The sequence below is a fragment of the Brachypodium distachyon genome, chromosome 4 (genome assembly GCF_000005505.3).
Source record: "Brachypodium distachyon strain Bd21 chromosome 4, Brachypodium_distachyon_v3.0, whole genome shotgun sequence".
Classification (NCBI taxonomy): Eukaryota; Viridiplantae; Streptophyta; class Magnoliopsida; order Poales; family Poaceae; genus Brachypodium; species Brachypodium distachyon.
In genome coordinates, this window is record NC_016134.3 from 47,622,247 (window position 1) to 47,643,594 (window position 21,348).

A 21,348-nucleotide genomic window follows, 5' to 3' on the forward strand; every position below is an offset into this window, starting at 1 on the left:
GTACGTAGATGCGATGTTTGACGACCCTTGCTTTGGCATGGAGAAGCATATATATGCAAACGCAGTACAACTTTAATTTCTCTTTAATTAGTTTCCCCTGCCGGCCGCACAATTCCACTATATGAAAACCATATCGCATCAACGTTCTCTACAGTCTACGCTACTTTGAGAAGAAGATTTACAAAGTGAGAGAGATCGAATTAGTCGGTCGGTGCAAATGGCTCTAGCTATAGCTAGACCACGAATATGTTCTTTGCACTCCCGCCCCGCCTATATATGCTTTGTCCTGATTCCTGCATCCTTCTAGCCGGCCATCCAATACATTAGCATAAGTTAACAACAACTGAACAGAAGAAGAAAAGAACTCTACCATCTTTTCCGTAAGGTTGCATTCGTTATCGACGTGGACATGATTCTCATAATCTATCGCTTGCCCGGCCCACCCGTTTTTGTCTATCTATCTACCGTATGGTTAATCAACTTTTCCTGCTACTGTATCTATAATTTTTTGCTATTGAGAAATTGTCTGCTGATTTTTTTTAGTTAAAGATAACTCGACGTGCTTGACAGTTAGATCTTAATCCAATGATAGCACAAGTGGGATAAGAGAGACTAGGAATGGTCCTCACATCTTAATCCAATGATTCTGATAAGTTAACTTAGAATTAAGACCATTTGCTTAAAAATCAGACGACTCAAAAATAGTCACACCCTTTGTATCTTTTTATATTGAATTGAGATATAAAAATCATGCAAATAGCCCCTTTCCGTGACACAACTATCGAAGAATCTACTGGCATTGTTGTCGAGCAAGAAATAGATCCAGAGAGTGCATGAGAGAAAAAAGTTCCCCCCTCGAAAAAAAATGAGAGGAAAAAAAAGGTAAAATTCGGATTAGCTAAAGAGTGTATATTGGCACTTAGAGGAGGCATGCATCCGGTGCTCCACGTCAGCTCCTATTCCTCCTTCCAGCTAGCTCCATCCATCGCCCAGGAGGCCAGGAGTACTATAAATCACTCACCCCTTCCCCATTCTCTTCTCCACCTCTCTCCGGCTTCCTCAATCCATCGATCATCCTCCACACCAGAGATCCAGCCAGATGGCCAAGGTGCACCCGAAAGCCAGCGGCGCCGCCGCCGCCAGGGTCGCCGTCGAGGAGGAAGAACGCGAGCGGCCGGCGACGGTGCTGACGGTGTGGCGCAAGTCGCTGCTGTTCAACTGCGACGGCTTCACCGTCTACGACTCCGCCACCGGCGACCTCGCCTTCCGCGTCGACTCCTACGGCTCCTCCTCCGGCCGCAGCCGCCGCGAGGACGTCGTGCTCATGGACGCCGCCGGGAAGCCGCTCCTCACCGTGCGCCGGAAGGCCAGGCTGCTCGGCCCCGCCCACTGGGTCATCTACGAAGGCGACGCCGCCGCCGCCGGATCCGGGTCCGGATCTGCCAAGCCGCTCCTCTCCGTGCGCTGCCATGGCCGCCGTGGGGGCGCGTCCGACAAGGCTGTGGCGCACGTGACGCGTCTCGCCGCCGGCGCCGAGGCAGGGGATTATGTGGTGGAGGGGTCGTACGGGCGGCGGAGCCTGGCGGTGCGCGGGGGATCAGGAACGACAGCAGGAGCGGTGGTGGCGGAGGTCCGGCGGAAGGAGGCGGTCGTGGGGGACGACGTGTTCCGGCTCGTGGTGCCGGCGGTGGGCGGCATGGGCGCGGCGACGGCCATGGGCGTCGTCATCGCGCTCGACCAGATGTTCCCCGGCGGCTCGTCCCGTCCGTCGTCGCTGCTGCCCAGGAGATGGTCGGCGTAACAGAGAAGAAGCCTCTGACCTGTCGGCCCCAGAGACCCAGAGATGGGGAAAGTCGCAAGGCCCCACCTGTCGGCGTGAGCACGGTTTTTAAGGTGCAGAGCGCCGGCAAAGCAGGAAGGGCAATTAAAACAGAGGACCCATCTGTAGAGTGTGTTTTGCTAATTCAGATGGAGAAAAATTAAGCAAAGCCTCTCGTGTGTGTACATACAAATATTATGTGTGATTTCAACGACACTTGCTACTCATGGAATTGCGCCTTTTCCATCAGCTTCAATCTAATTAGCTAGCGCGCGAGCGTGGCACTGCCTATATATCAAACATTGCTAGACTTGGTCCAGTGTTAATTGGCTTTAGATTCTACTCTAATCTATCGTTCCTTCTTATCTTAAAAGAAGACAGTCAGTGGATTAGTATCTGCTAATTAATAATGAAATTAAAGATGTTGACTTGAGGAGCTGGACACTCGGACTAGGTAGTGAGCGTTCATGCATGAATGCAACAGCACCGTTGAAGAAGACGGTTTTATCTTAAAAGAAGACAGTCAGTGGCAGTGCCTATCAAACACTTGCTGTTTATTCAGGCTAATTAATCTCGATTGTTATGTCGACGTATGGGACAAATTAAGAAGAAGCTAGCTAGCTCTCTTCAATTGATCTCCCCAAATCAAGATTAAGATTTCATGCAAGTTTGGGTTTGTCAGCAAACAATCGATCGATCGGACATGCAGGTTAATTAATTTGTCGCGGAACGACCTGCATGCAGATATCCAACCGAATCACGCACACGGTTTCGATCAGGCTGCTGTTACTGACACATGCTTTAATCTGGTTACCTGTAGTTTCTTTCTTGAGTACTAAGATCAAAGACAGCCAGGCACACATCTGCATGCATGGTTCATATGGAGTTCGGCTCTGTATGGCCATTCTCATGCTGGAGAGATCTTGGAAGAACAAACGGCATGTGTTCCACTTCCATCACATGAGATTCCTTTCTTTGTTACTGTTTTATTTCACGGTTATACATGCATGAAATAGCACCAGTACCACGTGTGACAGATTGATAATCACAGCCTGCATGTGCACGGTAGTAATTGAGTTTACCAATTTTGGCTGAGAACAAAGTACGTGTGTGGGTTGAGACATTCAGTAGGGGAGCACAGGATGCCCCAACAGATGTTTGCCTGACCAGAATTCCCAGCGCGACATAACAATAGAGGAACAAGAATTTTGAACGACATCTTAATACTACTCCGTCCAACAACAGGGGCGTATTAGCTTTCCTTTGACCACAAATTACTCTATAAATATATAACATAAAATTGATACCCATAATATTTATATTTAATAATATTTGCTTATGGTTATGATTTTGATCACATTAGTCACATATTAATGAAGTAATTTGTGGTTAATCGAAACCTAATATGTCCCAAGTTGTTGGACGGCGGGAGTACTACTACAAAATATTTCATATGGAGTACAAATGGAATTGTCAGTGTAATTTACTCATATACTCAAACATGCAACCAACAAATATGTTCCAATATCTGCCCCAGCTTTGGAAGCAACTCTTCAAAACATGCAACCAACAAAGTCAGTACTACACCGTAGTACATCCAAAATATTTCGAATCGATCACCGGTCCTTTCCGATCTGGGGCGGAGGATGCAGCAATCAGAACCGTTGATTCGTTCGGCGCCGAGCATGGATGGGAGTATAGCTGGCCAACGGGCCGGGCCAAAAAAAAGCTCGCGAGCCCGGCGTGCTTGGCCCGTCACGTGCTGGGCCCGGCACGGAGTTAAACGGGCTGTGCCGGCCCGCGACCCGCCTTGGGCCGTGCCTGGGCCTCAGCCTCGAGCACGCGCGGGCCGGCACGGCACGGCCCGTTTAACGTGTGGACCGTCAGCCAGCGTGGCCTGTTTAGTCAGCAGGCGCCCGGTGGCCTGTTTAGTTCAAAAACGGCCCGGTGGCCCGGTAGCAGATATTGGCAGAGGGGAGCGGGGCATTGGGCTGCCTGTGCCTGGGCGCGATTTCAAAATCGGGAGTTGGGACCGGGGAATTCAAAATCGCGCGGCTGGACGGGGTAATCTCGTCAGACGTCAGCTCTCCAGCGCGCAGGAGAAACCGATGGAGAAAAGGAGGGCACGCGGCAGAAGCAGAGAGAGAGAGGGGAGCGGGGCAGGTGGCCCGCTGCGGTTGGCTAGGACGCGGCCCGGCAGGCCTATAAACGGGCCGTTTGGCCTGTTTAGCTTAAGGGGCCGTTTTTTGCCCCTTTTTTTCAAAAATTTGGCCGTTGGAGGCCTATTTGGGCCCGAATTTGCCCGAATTTTGGCTATAAAAAGGGCAGCACATCCCTCTCAATTCTCACACTCAAACATGGCTGATGACACTCACAATCCCTCCTCTCCCATGTACAATTTCCCACTTGGAGATTTCGGTGTTCACATTTCCGAAGAACACTTCTCCCAAACTCCTCTCATCGACGCTGCCAATGCCGAGCTCCCCTCTACACAACAATCTCATACCCAAAATAACTAAACCCAATCCACTAGCATGACCACCACGAGTGCCAAAAGGGCTCGCAAGAAGACCTCGGCAGTGTAGTAGCACTTCACCGAACAGAAAGTGACGATGCCGGACGGGAGCGTGGTGCACAAGGCCAACTGCAACCACGCTGGATGCGACAATGTGTACTCAATGAAGCCCAACGCAGGAACCGGCCATCTGGCGAGGCAAATCGGGTGGCACGTCAAGAAGGATGGTCAGTCCAAGGAGCGACAGAGCACGCTCAGGTACAACCCCGATGGGACGGTACACACTTTCTCCTATAATCCTGAAATGCTAGAGAAGCTTTGTGTCGTTTAATTGCTCGCAATGATTTACCATTAGGATTTGGTGATTCTCCTGGTTTTGTCCAATATATTAAAAGTGCTCACAACCCTAATTTCATTCCAGTTTCTAGACAAACCATGAGTAGGGACATGAAAAAAGTATGCGACACGAGTCTAAAGAAGATAAAAGATGATTTTACTAGTTGCACTTTTTCGGTCTCGTTAACATTTGATATCTTGAGTGGTAGGGCTAGACAAGACTACATTAGTGTGGTAGCTCATTATGTGAACAAAAAATGGGAACTAAATAAAAGAATCATAGGATTCGAGTTAATTGATGAGTCACATACTGGTGAGAACATTGCTACTGCTATATGCAAAGTTGTGGAAGATTTTGGACTCACCAACAAGATATTTGCAGTAACTTTAGATAATGCTTCATCGAATAGCGCTGCAATGAATATCCTCACTCCAGTGTTCAACAATTATGCTGAATCTTTTTTACTGCATCAACATTGTGATTGTCACATAATTAATCTTATTGCTAAATGTGCTTTAAAAAGAGTTAGCCATGAACTAAATGCGATCCGTATTGCAATTTCATGGATGAATGCTACTAATGGACGCGTTGCTATGTATGCAAACTATTGTACTGCTAGAGGAGTAACAACACATAAGTTTGGTTTAGACATGGATATTAGATGGAAATCTACATATTTGATGCTTCAGGCCATTCTGCTGGACAAAGATTATGTCAATGATTTTGTTAATGCAAATCATCTTAGCAGAGATGCACATTGCCGAAGCACTCTTTGTGTTTTTGGAGACGTTTTATGATGCAACTGTTGCTTTGTCTGGGATTTATTATCCCACATCTCCGCTGATTGTGCATTACATTTTAGATATTGCAGCGCATCTAAAAACATATGAAAATGATGCAATTTTATCTCAATGTATTGTTGCCATGAAAACTAAATACATGAAATATTGGCGAGAAATTCCATTGTTGTATGCCTTTGCATTTATATTAGATCCTAGGGCTAAACTTGAGGGATTTGGTAGGGTGCTCTCTATGTTAACCCTCAATGTGGGGTACGGCTATGCTTCTTATTTCACTGATGTTCGTGATAACTTGATGAAGTTTACAACAAGTATGATGAAAAATATGGCACATCAGTTCGGCAACAACGTCCTTCAAGGGCACCAACTGGAGGCAAGAAGAAAGGTAGTCTCTTCGGCAAAATATGGGGTGGTCCTTCTTCTTCCTCTTCTGCAGGAAACTCTTCGAGAGCACCGCAGGTGCATTTAGGTGGTGGAGAGCTAGCCAAGTTCCTTGACATGGACGTGGTCCCACATGTGGAGGATGAAGAGTTCAACATATTACAGTGGTGGAATGAGCACAAGCTTACTGTTCCGGTGCTTTTCGTGCTTGCATGGGATATCTTATCGGTACCCGTCTCCATGGTATCATCGGAGTCAGCTTTCAGTCTAGCCGGAAGGATACTAGAGGAGAGAAGAACAAGCCTGACCCCGGATATGGCGAGAACATTGATGACCGTCAAGGATGGGGAACTTGCAAGAGATAGAGCCCAACACACTGCCGAAAACACAGAATTGGTCGACTCGTTCGCAAACATGTCGTATGATGATTAGTCATTGTAATTTTCTTATCATTTTGTAATTTTTTTTTTTTTGATGGACCGGAATTCATTTCTATTTGTGACGAGCGCTGCACTCTTTTTCCTTCCTTAGTGGTGGAAGGTTTTTTAACGGGACAGTTATTAATAAAGCTCAACATTTACCCCATACGACACTTTGCCTTAGTGATCAGTTTTTTTTTCGAAATTGTTTTTAACTACATGGTCTGAAACTCTTAATTGCTTAAAAAAAAGAGAGGCAACCGAACCCTAACTCCCCATTCCCCAAATCGAGCCACGTTCTTAACCGAGCCCTAACTCCCCAATTCCTCGCAGGCCGCAGCCTCGCTCCATCGGCCGTTGCTCGTCTCTCTGGAAGATCTCTGCTCTCTCTCGCCTCTCTCTTGCTCTCGGTATCCCTCCTCTGATCTCCCTCTCTGTCTCCGGCGGTGGTGGCGCACGGGGCTCGTCGGGAGGCGAAAGGGGCGCGGCGGTAGGCGAAACGGGTGGCGGCTCACATGGGGCGGCGACGGCACGCATTCACTACCGAGCCGTTTTTTCGGCCCATCGTGCTAAACGGGCCTGGGCCGGCCCGACAGGCTTGTGTGCCGTGCCCGGGCTGGGGTTTCGACGAAGCGGGCCTGTCGGGCCTGGGCCGTGCCATGCTGGGCCCGGGCTGGCCCGTTGGCCAGCTACAGATGGGAGCAGGCAAGGCAAAGTCCGATCCAAAAACACCCTCTTTCCTGTCCATCAGCCCTCAGCCCTCAGCGGCGGCGGTCACCGATTCCTCCCCCACAAACACCTTGTCCGAATCCTGGCCAACGTCGGTCAGGAGCGGACGATAAATCTGGCAGCCTCGCAGGGTGCCTGATCGATTCCCGTCAAGCGTGTGCTGGATTGGTCTTCAATTCGGGCTCTCGGCTAGGCTTGGAGCAGCAGCTAGCAGGGGGCAGGCAGATCCGGCAATGGAACCAGCAACAAGGGAGGATGATCGCCGTCACGATTCCCGCGCCGGCGGCTGGTACGGCGAGGAGGATCCTCCGTGGATAGCGCTTCGTCACCGGTATTCCCGGGATTTCATAGTGAGGGTCGAGCAGGAGCGGGATCGGGCTCGATCCGCGGAGGCCGCCATAGATGGGGAGCAGTGGGACGATGACGCCGTCGATGCGCATCGTGCCTACAGCGACCCGGCCTCCAAGAAGGCCATGCTGGACATGCCGGTGCCGGAGGTGGGCGAGACGAGGGAGCAGGACTGCGCTGTCTGCCTCGAGGATTTCGTGGCCGGCGCCGGCGCAAAGGCACTCAGGATGATGCCCTGCTCCCACTCCTTCCACCAGAGCTGCATCTGGGACTGGCTCCTCGTTAACCGGCTCTGCCCAGTCTGCCGTTTTGCGATGCCCCCGAAGTCCGCTGACGACGAGCTGGTGATGGTTGAGAAAGAAGCTACATCTGAACAAGCTGGTGGGAACGGAACCGAAGAATGTCCATCTACTGAGCCACACAGCCAGTCATTGTGATCGCAGCCTGCCCTGCGCTGTTTCTGTTCATCGGATTAGTGACCGCAATCGTTGTAATTTGACTCAAAATTACTCTCGTCCATGTTTATCTCCCCTTCTGGTACGCGCAAGTAGAAGCAAATATCGCATTTTTATCTGTCAACTCCCTCTCTGTATGCTCTTCACTAGCTACTTCCTGCATATGTACAAGGAAACCAACAATATCGATGGATTGAGTTTACAGTTTACACAGCTTGTTTCTGTTTCCACAAATTGCAATACCCCATTCAAATACCTCCAGAGCAATCAGCTGAATACTACGATGCCATTACAAATCTTTGAAATGTGGAGCTTACGGTTGGAATTCTTGTCCTTCTTTTAATACTTGTTGATTTAGCTGTTACCAAGCTGGTGATGTGCAATTTTAGTGACTGTTTTCACCATCTTGTGTCTTTTCATCATAGCCAGGGACTGGTTCCAGCTATTTTGAATCCCTTAATAAATTGGTAGTGATTTCTAATTACTTGCTGCTGTGCCTGGATTAGTTTTGTTTTTCCCCTTTGTACTGGTTCACCCTTGTTTGGTTAGTTAGCTCTGCTTGCTTTCTATGTATATCTCTGGAACACATTGTTTTATTATAATGTGTGAGGGGGTTATCATGTAGATTTAGTTAAACCTTGTAGGTGGCTGGAAGAACTTCCCTTGCATAAAAGAAAGAGCAGAAATACACACAATTGCACCAATAATACACCAGGCAATTGCAGTTGGCAGAAGCCAAGCAAATTCTGGTGAAGAAACTAACAACATGCTAGAAGGAATTATCAAATGGAGCTTCTGTTTTCAAAATACATAAGTGATGTAGCTAGTGATTTGTGCTTGCAATGTCACCTTTGCTTTCCCAACCATTTATGTTTGTTCTAAATGCTGGTGTACCTTTTTTTTCACTCCTCCCAAGATTTTGTAGAATTATATTTTTCTTTGTGTTTGGCTTTAAGGAAATTTAAAGCTAGAAAACTATGTTCCTGCAAAATGCTTCAGCTAACTGCTGGTTATGTTACTTATGTATACTTCTCCCTTGCGAACCTCAAATCTTCATTAATTAACTTCCGTCCGATGGTTTTGTTGGCAATTCATCTATGCAATAACCCTCTTCATGTTTTCTTTTGCTGTAGCTTCGAGAATGCCATTGAGGAATCAAAGATAAGTCAAGTTCTACTAACAAAGCATATAAGTACACCAAGAATTGGTTTCTAGATATATCTTCTCTGTTTTTATAGCTAATCATGTCAAGTTCTACAAACACAGATCAGACCCTCTGTGGTTCCCAGATCAGAGACAAGCTTGTGTAGAAGTGACACCCAAGGAGAACGTCTCAAAGAAGCACAAAATATAACAAGTCTCCTCCTGCGCTTGGAGATGTCATATCTGATCCCGCAACTAAGAGCCAGCATATACACTCCAGGTTTGCAAATTTTCAAACCTTAATGACAATTTGCATTGATGATTATATGAGTTAACTGAAATATATATTTCCAAAACTTGCAGGAATTCAGATTAACGCACTTGCTGGAAGACTCGCTAAGTATGCATCATTTCTTCTTATGCAGGTTTTATTGTGTTGGGATTGGGTGTTTTTCAGTTTCTGGCTACTAAATAAAGTGGAGAACGTATATATAGTTGTATGCTGAAGGTCATATATCAGATGAAATGTAAGAGTACAGATAATTGGATGCCAGAATGTAGTACAGAATAATTTTCTATAATTTGAAAATTGCTGTTTTGCGAAACAATATTGTGGCAGTTTAAAATTCTTTAGAGCTAAGATTTCTTGTCAGAACAATATTGTGGTAGTTTAAAAATGCCTGAACTTTCTTTACTCAAGAATCCAACGTTCGACACTAGTGGGTTACATAACATTTACTGAGTGCTATATAATCTTTAGAGCTAAGATTTCTTGTCAGAACAATATTGTGGCAGCAAAGGGAGGAAACTGATATCCAATCGTCTCTAATGTGTTCTCTTGCTAGATTAAACTTGTGCTCACTGCCCAAGTGCTAGGGATTAGTTATTTACATTTACCGAGTGCTATATAATCTTGAGACGGAATTGCATGGGGCTGTCTATGTTGGTAAACTTTTGTTCACATGGCAATGGCTAAGTCATCTCTTAGGTTCAGTTACAGACCTAAGTCCCTTGCGTGTGCTGCAGCCATTGCAAATGTCCAAAACCTCCCCATCATGTGATGTTCTCCTTTCTGATTTAGTATATGTGGTTTTCCTTTGGTTTAATTCTGACTTGTTGCTGCTGCTGCAAGACTTTGCACTTGACATAGCAAAGGCTGGGAGGAATCTACTCAAGCGGGGCGCACCGGCAACACAAGACAAAATGTAACCGATGTAAAGAATAGGTGTTGTGTGCCTTGCATGTTTTTATGTCCCAAGATATTTTGAAGCTTTGATGTGCAATTTGTATAAAAGAATAAAGTCATACCAATATTAAAATGAGTACCTTAGTCGTGTATATAAACGAAGTTGTTGGCTTGCTAATGTTTTTAGTTCATTTCACGAAAATCTTCCTATTAAGTATATTTCACGAAAATCATTGATGATGGCAGAGCGCGCTATTCCATCTGGTACAATCTACATATACATAGTCTCCCCTTTCTTTTTCCCAGTTGATTTTCAAAAGTTGAGAATAACCGAGTGTTTGTATTTGCCGATTTGGGGCCGAAACTAATTGCAAAAATGGGGACGAAAACGAATCACAACTCTGAAAAAAATTTGGGTACAATGATTTCCTTGAGTCTGAATGAAGAAACAATTCGAGGGGCTAGTCCCAATAAATAAATTAATCGTCATACACTGAGTAGCTGACACAGATGAGAGAGAGGAGAGATTACTACATCGCCGGACAGTGCGAATTAATTAATATTAACCCGAGCCAAACGGAGACGTTGGCTGTCCATCTCCTCCTCGACGCGGCGGCGCTTCTCGGAGGGCATGGCGTAGCCGCAGACCGGGCACCGGCGGTCGTCCAGGAGCCAATCCCAGATGCAGCTCTGGTGGAAGGTGTGGGAGCAGGGCATCATCCTGAGCCTCTTCTTGAACTCGCAGCCGCCGTCGCGGAAGAGCTCGCCGAGGCAGATGTCGCACTCCGTCTCACTCGTCTTCCCCGCGGCCGGCACGTGCATCCCCACGATCTCCTCGGCGTCGGCCGGATCCCTCTTCGCTTCCTCCGCCAGCTCCGCCTTGTACGCCGCGTCCGCCTCCAGCCGAAACCGCACCCAGTCCTGCGCGCGCTCCTCCTTGGTGATGCTCAACGGCGACGGCACCGGCGGAAAGGACAGCAGCGGCGACGGCGACGGAGCCGCGGCTCGACGACGACGACGGCGATGGGATGTCCATCCTGCGGCATCTGCGCGGGTCGATCTACACTAGCTCTTGATCGGGGGATTCTCTTCATGGATCTGCGCTTGCTTGCTCTCGACCTACTCTAGTTCTTGGGAAGGCAAGGGGATTTCGATGCGTCCCGTCCAACTGATGGGAGGAGACCGGACGGGGGAAAGAAAGAAGAACGGTTTGCAGGGCCAAATCCGATCCCGACTCCAAATCCAAATCGCCCCGTAGAAATATACTAGTTACTAGGGCGTTAATTCTTTCCTAAAAAGGCTCCTCGTTAACCGGCTATTAGTTCTTTCCGGCTATATAAAAGGCTCCTTAGCTTACCTGGAGAGCCAGAGAGCCAGTCATTGTCATTGTGATCGCAGCCTGCCCTGTTTTGTGTTCATCGGATTACTGACCGCAGCCGTCGTAATTTGTACGAGGACGGAGGGAGTAGTATTTTAGATGCATCATGTCTTGTTGCTGAGGCTAATCTCGATGATAAGTATTTTTTTTAGATGATTAATAATCTCGATGATATTATGTCCACGGAACAAATTAAGATGAAACTCTCTATTCTCCGGACATGCCACTTCTTTCTCCCCAAAGGAGAATTTCAAGACAACTAAATAAGTTGGGTTCTTTTCTCAGATCGACCGCTCCTGTACCATAAAGCATGGCAGATTCTACGGTACCCAAAGCTCTACCCTACCAAGATTTTAGATTTTGATCATTCATCTAAAAAAAGAAAGATTTTGATCATTGATCAAGACTTGGTCTTTGTTCTTAAAAGAAGAAGATATTTGATCAGTTTTTTGCTTTGATGAAAACCAACATTTTGGCAAGACAATGCATGCCCCGTTATCGACTCTAGTTCATTTTTCTCTTTAAAATTCACCAACGCATGATGATGTTATCGAACCATGGCGTGGCATCTATGGACTCAATCCAAACAAACCCGTAAGTTCTAGCTCAATCTTTTTGTCGAATTAAACTCAACCATTTCGAAAAGCCACATGAGTCGTCTATATCACACTGGGAACCAAAAATCGTCCAACGCATTATGGTTAGAGAACAAAGGTAAATAGAGACATGTTCTTTAGAAAAGGGGGCATGGAAGAAGGAAGCAGAAGAACCATCGACACAAAAACAAAAACTGACACCATCTCTTGCTAGGATAGGACCAAGCGAGTCGAGTCAGGACCTTGAGACCGACAAACTATCCCGCGTCGAGTGTAGTGTGGTCCACGCCAGAACAGAAATAGAGCCGTTGGGATTTTTATTCCGCGTGACTTCCGCCTCCACCGTTGTCATGTCTCCGAGTAGACCAAAATAAAAGAAAAGAAAAGAAATCTAATAAATGAAAAAAAAACAAATGAATAGATTCACACTGAAATGTCGAGGTGTATAGAGGATTCACATGCAACTATATTTTTGGCGATGCCTCACATACGCACTGATTTTCTTACGATCATCTTATATGATCAAAACGTGAATCAGCTCAGTATCAATTTCAATTTACAATGGCATACAAGTCAGATGAATCTGTTTGTAAAAAATTCATACCAAGTTAGTCGTATACTATACATTAATACGCATTGTTTAACTTTTTTTTTGAATAAAATACACCATTAGTCCATGAACTCGGCAAAAATAAACACTTTAGTCCACGAACTCAGAAAACGAACAGTTAAATCCCTAAACTAGGACTACTGTGTCACTTTAGTCCAAAAACGGTTCGGCGAGCCTTAATCCTGCCACGTGACCGCCACGTCGGCTTCGATGACCCCTTCACCGGCGTCCTGTCATCAAAATTGAGCATTGTGGGCTTGATAGCAACTTTAGGCGAGACGGCGGCTGCAACGGCGTGGTTCTCAGGGCCCCAGGATCCTCGTCTGGGCACGGCGGCCTTGCCCCTCGCGAGCGGCTCGGGCATGCTGATTTTGCAAAAAAAGATCCTGAGAAGATCGAATAGCTGCCCGCGGTCCTGGCCGAAGCTGACGTGGTGGCCACGTGGCGTATTTAAGCCTCGACGAACCATTTTTGGACTAAAGTGAAACGGTAGTCCCAGTTTAGGGGTTTAAATGTGCGTTTTTCGAGTTCGTGGACTAAAGTGTTCATTTTTGCCGAGTTTATGAACTAGTGGTGTATTTTACTCTTTTTTTTTACAGCGGATTCACATGAATCTCTACTTCTCTATCTTTACTACTTATAAAAGCACCAACATGTTCATTCTAATGTGCACCCACTAAACAAACAGAGACAACCAATAGCCCCACAATCAGAGTCACTAAACACAGGTTATTTGCTAACGGTGTGCGCTTAGTAATTACCTGTTGAGGCTGAAATTCCACCCGGCAGGAGAATCTTTCGGCACCGAACCGTTTTTGTCGAGAACCTGTTAATGAATATATTTATCTTTGATTTTGTCGAGAACTGAAGTCTGGAAAGTTTGATGCGATTTTGTGCATCGGGGCTCTGGTAAGGCTTTTCTTTTGTATAACCTCCATATCCGATTTCATTTTATCATGTTTTACATTCCTTTTGCTTCTATTGTTAATCTAGCTTGTGCATGCCCCCAAGTTAGTTTCTACGCTACAGTTCTTTTGATCTTTTGAAGATGACACATAGGGCCCCATGTAGTTCGATCTTGGACTTTGTAGCATCTGTGCTACATTACTTTTGTAGATGGCATTTAATACTACTAAATGCAAATACATACAGGAAGTCAAACCTTGTAGCTTTCAGGGTTGCAGGCAGTTCTATTCTATTTTGCTTATTTTCAATCGAACTGCAACTATGTGGAGGCAAAACAAAGAAAGTTGTTTTCGTTGATGTTCTTCATATTTCTTCAACACCAGTGGTAATGTCTAAAATCTATATATCTGAAGTTACATTTCTGAATGTTTAGTTTTTCAGTATCTCTCTCATTTCATCATTTATTGATGCCTTGTAGTAACCATATTATCAAAATGCAGTGTACCAGTAACTATATTCCTGTTTGGTCTTTGTTATTATCAGATGTAGGATCATGAAAGTGACCAAAGGGGTTGCACAAATAAAAAATCTCAATGAGGTATGACATTTTCTTATTCTAAATATGTCACTTGACTCAGTATGGAGGGTGCATTTTTGTCGTGCTCTCTCCTGGGTGTAAGATTGGAATCTTTTTTCGTGTGAGAATGTAGTCTGGTTTGTTTACATGCTTCATTCGTATGAATGATGTGTGGAGTTACTTTATTTGTGTAGACTTAGGAAACATTGCAGTCTCAAGTCTGATTCTCCTTTTCTTTCTCGAACATGTGTGGAGTTACTTTATTTAGAGAAATTAAATTCAAAAGACACATATCCAGTGAAACTAAGATGGATGCATGTTCACACTCCACATGGCGCATTCCCGTGCCATGCGCCAAAGGCGGGACCCGCTCGGCGAAAATTTTCTAGGAACGGGCCGCACGCCCTCTCCCGTGAGGCCCCTCTCAGGATGGTCACAACTCAGCTCACGGCACCAATCTTAACGTGCATCCGATTCTCCAAGTACTTCCTGCCTACGTATATGTATAGGTCGTACAACATATGGCAGGAACGTAGACTAAACGATGCAGGAACGTATATGTATAGGGTCGCACAACTGGTTCCTTCTTTTTCACTCGACTCATCCGGTGATCAAGTTGCCGCTAGCAATCTGCTTGTGGCCGGTGACAAAACGATGCAAGCGTCAGCTGGCTCTACTTCCACAATGGGGAATCACGGATCGATCTCGATCGGTACCATGTTAACAGGTTCAGCTACAACATCATCCCCCACTAAGGTACAGATCTATGTGTTAGTTTGTGCAAACAAAATCATGATTTGTTAGTGTAATTCAGTTAATATATATTTGAAAGCAGGTGTATGATATCAATTGTGAATCATTATTTGTTCCTAAAGTTGGAATGGCATTCAAGTCTGAAGAGGAAGCATACGAGTTTTACAATAATTATGCCCGTAAGATTGGTTTTAGTATTAGAAAGAGCCACTCAAAGTTGAGACCAGATAAAGTCTGTAGTAGTGAAGGAGAAAGAGAGGCTCATTCAAAACATGAAACTGTGAAACAAAATGCTATAACAAGGTCCGGTTGTGAAGCCCGTATTCAGTTTAGTATTGCTCGGGATGGCGTTTGGGGGGTGCAGAAGGTTGTATTGGAGCACAATCATTATCTCGCAAGTCCGGATAAAAGACACATGTTGTGGTCACAACGCCATTTGATAGAGTCGGATAAAGTTGTGATAGGTCATATGAGGGAAGCAGGATTAAAACCTGCAGATGTATACAAATTTTTCAAGCAGTGGTATGGAGGACGCAAAAAGTATTTGGAAGTAATGACGCTCAAACACTGTTGGAGTTCTTAAAAAACAAGCAATTAGAAGATCCTTCTTTTTTTTATGCCATACAATTAGATGAGGAGGATTGTCGGGTAGCTAATTTCTTTTGGGCAGATGGTCAAGCTATCATGGATTATGCTTGTTTTGGTGATGCTTTGTCATTTGACACCACTTTTCAGACAAACAAGTTTGAAATGCCATTTGCACCACTCCTTGGGACAAACCATTCTTTTCGGAGCTGCACTATTATGTGATGAAACCACCGACTCGTTTATATGGCTCTTCAACACATTATGGCTCTTCAACACATTTTTAACAACAATGTCTGGGAAGCGACCTGTTACAATTTTCACAGATCAGTGTGCAGCTATGGCCAAAGCAATTAGCATTGTTTTCCCAAGCACAAAGCACTTCCTCTGCATTTGGCACATTTATCAAAATGCCGCTAAGCATCTTAGCCATGTAATTTCAAGCCATCCTCGGTTTTTGCTGATTTTAAGAAAGTTGTATGCCTAGAAAATTCAGTGGCATACTTTGAGCAGAAGTGGCAAGAGTTGTTGATTGAGTATGACCTTGTGGAGAACTCATGGATACAAACGCTATTTGGTTTGCGTGAGAAGTGGGCTGCTGTGTACCGCAATGATTCATTTCATGCCGACATGACTTCAACTCAAAGGAGTGAAGGAATGAACAATGTGTTCAAGAAACAATTTCGCAAGAAGCTCTGCCTTTCAGAGCTCTTAGTACAGTATGAGAAGTGTGCTACTAGTCTTCGTGAAAATGAACTAGATGCATATTTTAAGTCACGGAAGAGTAAACCTGTTACTTATATAAGGAATTTACCTATGTTGAAAACTGCAGCCGAGTCATATACAAGGAGGCTTTATTCTGATTATGAGGAGCAGTTCAAACATCAATTTTCAGTCACGTGCGAGTTGATTTCCACGGTCGGAAATGTCAAAACTTATAAGGTGATGCCTGTGGCATTTGAGGATGAGGCACTAGTCATCTTTAATCATGAGAATCTGTCTGTATCATGTTCTTGCAGAAGATACGAATCCAAAGGTATGCAATCATCTTTTAACATTTGTTGGTTTATAAAATGTTGTCTTAATCTGTGTTTTATGATGTCATAGGTCTGTTGTGCAAACATGCTCTCCGAGTGTACAATATCAATGAGGTTTTCACTTTGCCATCACAATATATACTACACAGATGGACAAAGTATGCAAAAAGAGGATGTTCTTTGAATAAGCAAGAAACTACCAAAGAAACCTTACAAACACGTGCTGCACGCATTTCTCGGAAAGCAACCTCTATAGCACTGAAGTGCTCTGTTTCAGAAGAACTTCTTGAAGAATTGGAGAAAGCTATAGATATGCTAGATCAAGAAGTAGATGATTCACTAAGCCAAAGAAGGCCTGCCAAACCTCAAAGTGTTCATATGAATTCAAGTGAGTCTGCTCAAGACATAACAAATGCAAACATATCGTTTAAAGTTCCCCAAGCGATAAAGGGTCCATCGGTAAAAAGAGCAAAAGATCCACTTGAAAAGAAAGGAACAAAGAAGCAAAAGACTAAAAAAGGTAATGCAACCCCACTTGTTCTTATATTGGTCACTCTCAATTACATAGATAGTAGAGTTTGTCTTGTTTACATGGTTCATCAATAGTAGGTTCCGGAAACACAGTAAATGCAAATACTCTTGTCGGAGAAGGTCCTCAACAATTTGCCGTAAGACAGATTGCTCTACTTTTTTTAATATTTTCATGTAATACTGTACCACAAAAAATCTAAATGTTTCTATACTTATTATGACACATGGATCTTTTGGGGCAAGCACAAGAACTAATACTCCAATGCCACAGTTCACAAATAATATGTTTCATGGAGAAGGACTTCAACAATTTTCTGTGAGATAGATTACTCGGCCTTGTTTATTCACAAACAATTTATGTAGTTTAACTATACCAAAAACAATTATAAATATTTTCATACTTATTATGACATAGGGTTCTTTGGAGGCAAGATCATGGACTAATACCGGAATGACACAGTTCTCAAATAATATGTTTCATCGAGAAGGACCTCAACAATTTACCGTAAGACATGTCTCAAGGTTTTTTATACTTCCCGTGTAATATAATTCTACCGCATTAATTCTGAGCACCGCCTACCTTTTCATGACACAGGGTTCTTTTGAGGAAAGCACGAGGTTTGGTACTGCAGCAATACCACACTTCACAACTAATACTTTTCATGGGGATTCTTCGACCAGTTTTGGTCCATTCATCCAAGGAGGATTTACAGACCTTCTACTTCAAAATGATCAAGCTTCAGAGCTGCTGCATACTTCGAGAAGATTGGATTTTGATGTAAATTCTGGAGGATGGAAGGAGTAGGCATAGCAGTAATTTGTTTTCCTTCTTGTGGTCATTGACCGATCTAGAAATGTTCATTTTGGAACTAAAATATCAAGTGTACGAAGAGCAGTAATTGGCTGTCCTTGTGGTCACAGACCGATATAGAAATGCTAGTTTTAGAACTAAAATATATGTAATGCTGCATTGGATCATTACAGAGAGTACATTTTACCAATTTCATCCCACATCATCGCCGTTCCATTGACGCAGATATGTCTGTTAATTTGTGTTTACCTTGTACAATGCTTCTCTTTAATTCTTTTATGCTTGCTAAAATTGTTGGAACTTTGGTTAGTAAATTCCACCCCAAATGATTCTCTGGACCTGAAGTGCTTGCTTTCTCCAAATGCATTAAAAAATCAGCTCAAGCCCATCGATTATTTAGCTCACGTCAAGAATTATGAGCATCATGAGTATACAGAAGTAGTAGGATTACTCTATTTTCAGAAAAATATTTCAAACAATCTCAAATCTGAGGGCAACAAACCACATGTTCATTCATTCATCAATCTGATATATACGCACTGGTATTTTTACAATTTCACAATCCTTGTGCTAGACAAAGTCTACTGGTACAATGGTCTAATTTCTCAACACTAAGTGTAGTAGCAATGTTCTAATTTCATTCTTTCATCAATCTAATATATACGCACTGGTACAATGTTCTAATTTCTCAAATAGACTTGGAGTTCACAGAATAATTGTGACTCGAGTCTACAGAGCATATGCACTAGCACTCTAGTAGACTGTACAACCGAAGTCATGTCTAGATACATACAAATTTTGAGAAATTTGAGACATCTTTTGTTGGACGCAAGGAGTTTCATATTTTGGCGCACTTAGCATGGTTAAATACACATTAATTAAGTAAAGGTGACTAGAGGCCGGACTTTAGGTCGTCCAAGAATAAATTTTTAAAATTTCCTGATATCTCCATCGATTGAGTCACATCACACCCATATAAAATTTGTCCGATCGATGGACGAGTTCAGTTTCTTTATATACTCACTCCGTTCCTTAAATTAGGATGTAAAATTGTTTTCTTTGACCGAACTTTTGACCACGATTTAGTCTATTAAGATAAATGTTTCGTGAAATAAAATTGGTATCATTGGATTCATATTCAAAAGTACTTGTTTATGATTATGATTTATATCGTATAAGTCGCACGTTGATGAAGTAATCTTTGGTGAAACGTTCGGTCAAAAAACAAACAATACATGCATTAATTTGAGGAACATAAGGAGTAAATAAACAAGGGACAAGCCACCTCGCAACCTTTAGACAGCCACTACGCACTACACGCTAGTGAATCAAACAAACAAGAGCGACGCCGATCGAGCTCACCCTGTAATTAAATTTACATTAAAGGAGGATGGAGTGGGTGAGTGAGGATGATCAGTGACCATAATTTCTTCGCTAAACCGTGTTTGTTGATCGACTCACTAATTAATCAACTCCCACTTAATTTGTACAACTTGGTATTATAAATTACCAGCACGCTTAGCACGGCTGCACGTTGATTAAGTAGGGGCGGCTAGAGGACCTTGAGTCGTCCAAAACAATTTGTCGAGCGTCTGCAATCTGCATCGGTTGGTCATGCAGATGCATACACGCCCACCATAGAAAATTTGTTCGGTCGGCCGGTGGATTGATGAGTTCGGTCTGGCTCTGTCTACTCCGTATATACTGAGTACTCGCTCCAATTCATAGTAAGCATCGGGAAGGATTTAGTACAAAATTAGTATAGTACAACTTTGTACTTAAATGCTGATAGTTATTATGGATCGAACAAGCCACCTCGCAACCTTCACACGAAGACTACACGCTAGCGAATCAAAACAAACAAGAGGCCACCGATCGAAATCAACCTGTAAATTAACATCAAAAAAGGAGGGTGGAGTGGGTGAGAGGGGATAATCACTGACCATACTTGTTGATTGATTGGCTATGCTTGGCCAAATTGCACAACTTGGTATTGTGCTAAAATGTATAAATAAAATAGCCTCCTAAGGGGCAGGCGTGGTGGTCAACAATCTCAAAATCAATGGTGCTCCGTATTATGATTAGCTCAAGACATTAAACAACTGGCCTGTGTCATGACATTTTATTTTATGGATTAGGAAGGTTAGGTTAACTCATCGTTTTTTTTATATGCAAGGACTGCCCATAAAAGTTGTTAATACAAGGACTAAGAATATTTAAGGTAACGTGATTAAGCCTCCGTCAGTATAGTGTTTTTTTATATATGACAAGCTTACTTATTTCCATTAATTATGACGCAAGTGATGCTAAATTTTCTCCGGCTAACTACTCTCTCCGTTCCATAATTCTTGTTGAAATCTTACATGTATCAACACACTTTTTAGGAATAGATACATCCATTTTTGGGAAAATCTGAGACAAAAATTATGAAATGGAGGCAGTAGATTTCACAAGTTCAGATACGTACCTATAGCTTCATGGTATAGATATCGGTTCACGTTTCTGAAGGGGTTCAAGGATCTCATCTTGACATACACAAACTTTTTGAAGCACGTACCATACCATCCGGCCTAGGGCGGGGTTTGAGCGTCACACACTAAATTAATTTGCATTTTTGATGAAGAATTAGCCAAACAATATACATATGCAGTTAGATTCACATTAAAAAAAAGGAGTGGACTATGTGGCAGCCGTATGGTAGTTAGCATACTGAACGTACGTTTTCCGTCATACTCCCGAACATGCTTCTGCGAGACCGAGCTCGCGGCAGTGGCGAGGCGAGCCCAACCCGGTTCGTATGCGAGCCCGAGCATGTGGCAGCGCGCGAGGCGAGCCCGTCTCGGTTTGCCTGCTCTAACCACCTACGTACGCTTTTTCAATGAGCGATCAACAACGCGCGAGAACGAGCCGTTCCATTTTTCTCCCAGCTGCTATCGAACTTGCATGCAAATGAAGTGGTGAGATAAACGACCTGCGGTGTGAATTAAATGCTAATTTCAAGATTTTAAAAAGTTGTATAGTTCAAACAATATACCCAATCAAAAATCCGTTTTCACCGTTGACTTCGTAGTGACAAGGGCTATAAAACAAGATCCCACTTGGATATGTTTCAACAAAAAAAATCAAGCTCAGAAGTTACCCACCATAAGCACGCGAGTTACCACACGTGTTCACGGTTAGTTATCAACTTGAAAACTAAACTCACTTGGCTGTGTTTTGACGTCCTTTTTCAGAGCTTGGAAGTTACCAACCAACTATATGCGAGTTACCGGGGTATTCATGATTGGTTTTTTGATACTAGTAAGTGTAACACAAAATCTAGTTAAATACCAGTGCTACGATGCAAGTGGTAACTTTGACCAAAAATGTGGGTAACTATGTTAGTGATATGGTGGTAATTGAAACCTAGACAGTTGGATAGCTATATCAGTG

The 21,348-nt window shown here is 43.8% G+C and overlaps 3 protein-coding genes across 3 annotated transcripts; 2 read left to right on the plus strand and 1 right to left on the minus strand.

The window, feature by feature from the left end:
• Positions 1-1,024: 1,024 nt before the first annotated feature.
• On the plus strand, positions 1,025-2,167 carry LOC100836072 (protein LURP-one-related 8). The gene has a single exon (XM_003577079.4). The coding sequence runs from the start codon at positions 1,100-1,102 to the stop codon at positions 1,799-1,801; it is 702 nt and encodes a 233-aa protein (XP_003577127.1). The 5' UTR covers positions 1,025-1,099; the 3' UTR covers positions 1,802-2,167.
• Positions 2,168-7,001: 4,834 nt separating this feature from the next.
• On the plus strand, positions 7,002-8,019 carry LOC104584803 (E3 ubiquitin-protein ligase RNF181). Its single transcript, XM_010240493.3, has one exon. The coding sequence runs from the start codon at positions 7,234-7,236 to the stop codon at positions 7,783-7,785; it is 552 nt and encodes a 183-aa protein (XP_010238795.1). The 5' UTR covers positions 7,002-7,233; the 3' UTR covers positions 7,786-8,019.
• A 2,665-nt stretch (positions 8,020-10,684) lies between these two features.
• Positions 10,685-11,513, minus strand: LOC104585211 (E3 ubiquitin-protein ligase RNF181). Its single transcript, XM_010241248.1, has 2 exons — positions 11,490-11,513; positions 10,685-11,068 (listed from the first exon to the last, which is right to left on the minus strand). The coding sequence occupies exons 1-2, from the start codon at positions 11,511-11,513 to the stop codon at positions 10,685-10,687; spliced, it is 408 nt and encodes a 135-aa protein (XP_010239550.1).
• Positions 11,514-21,348: the final 9,835 nt, after the last annotated feature.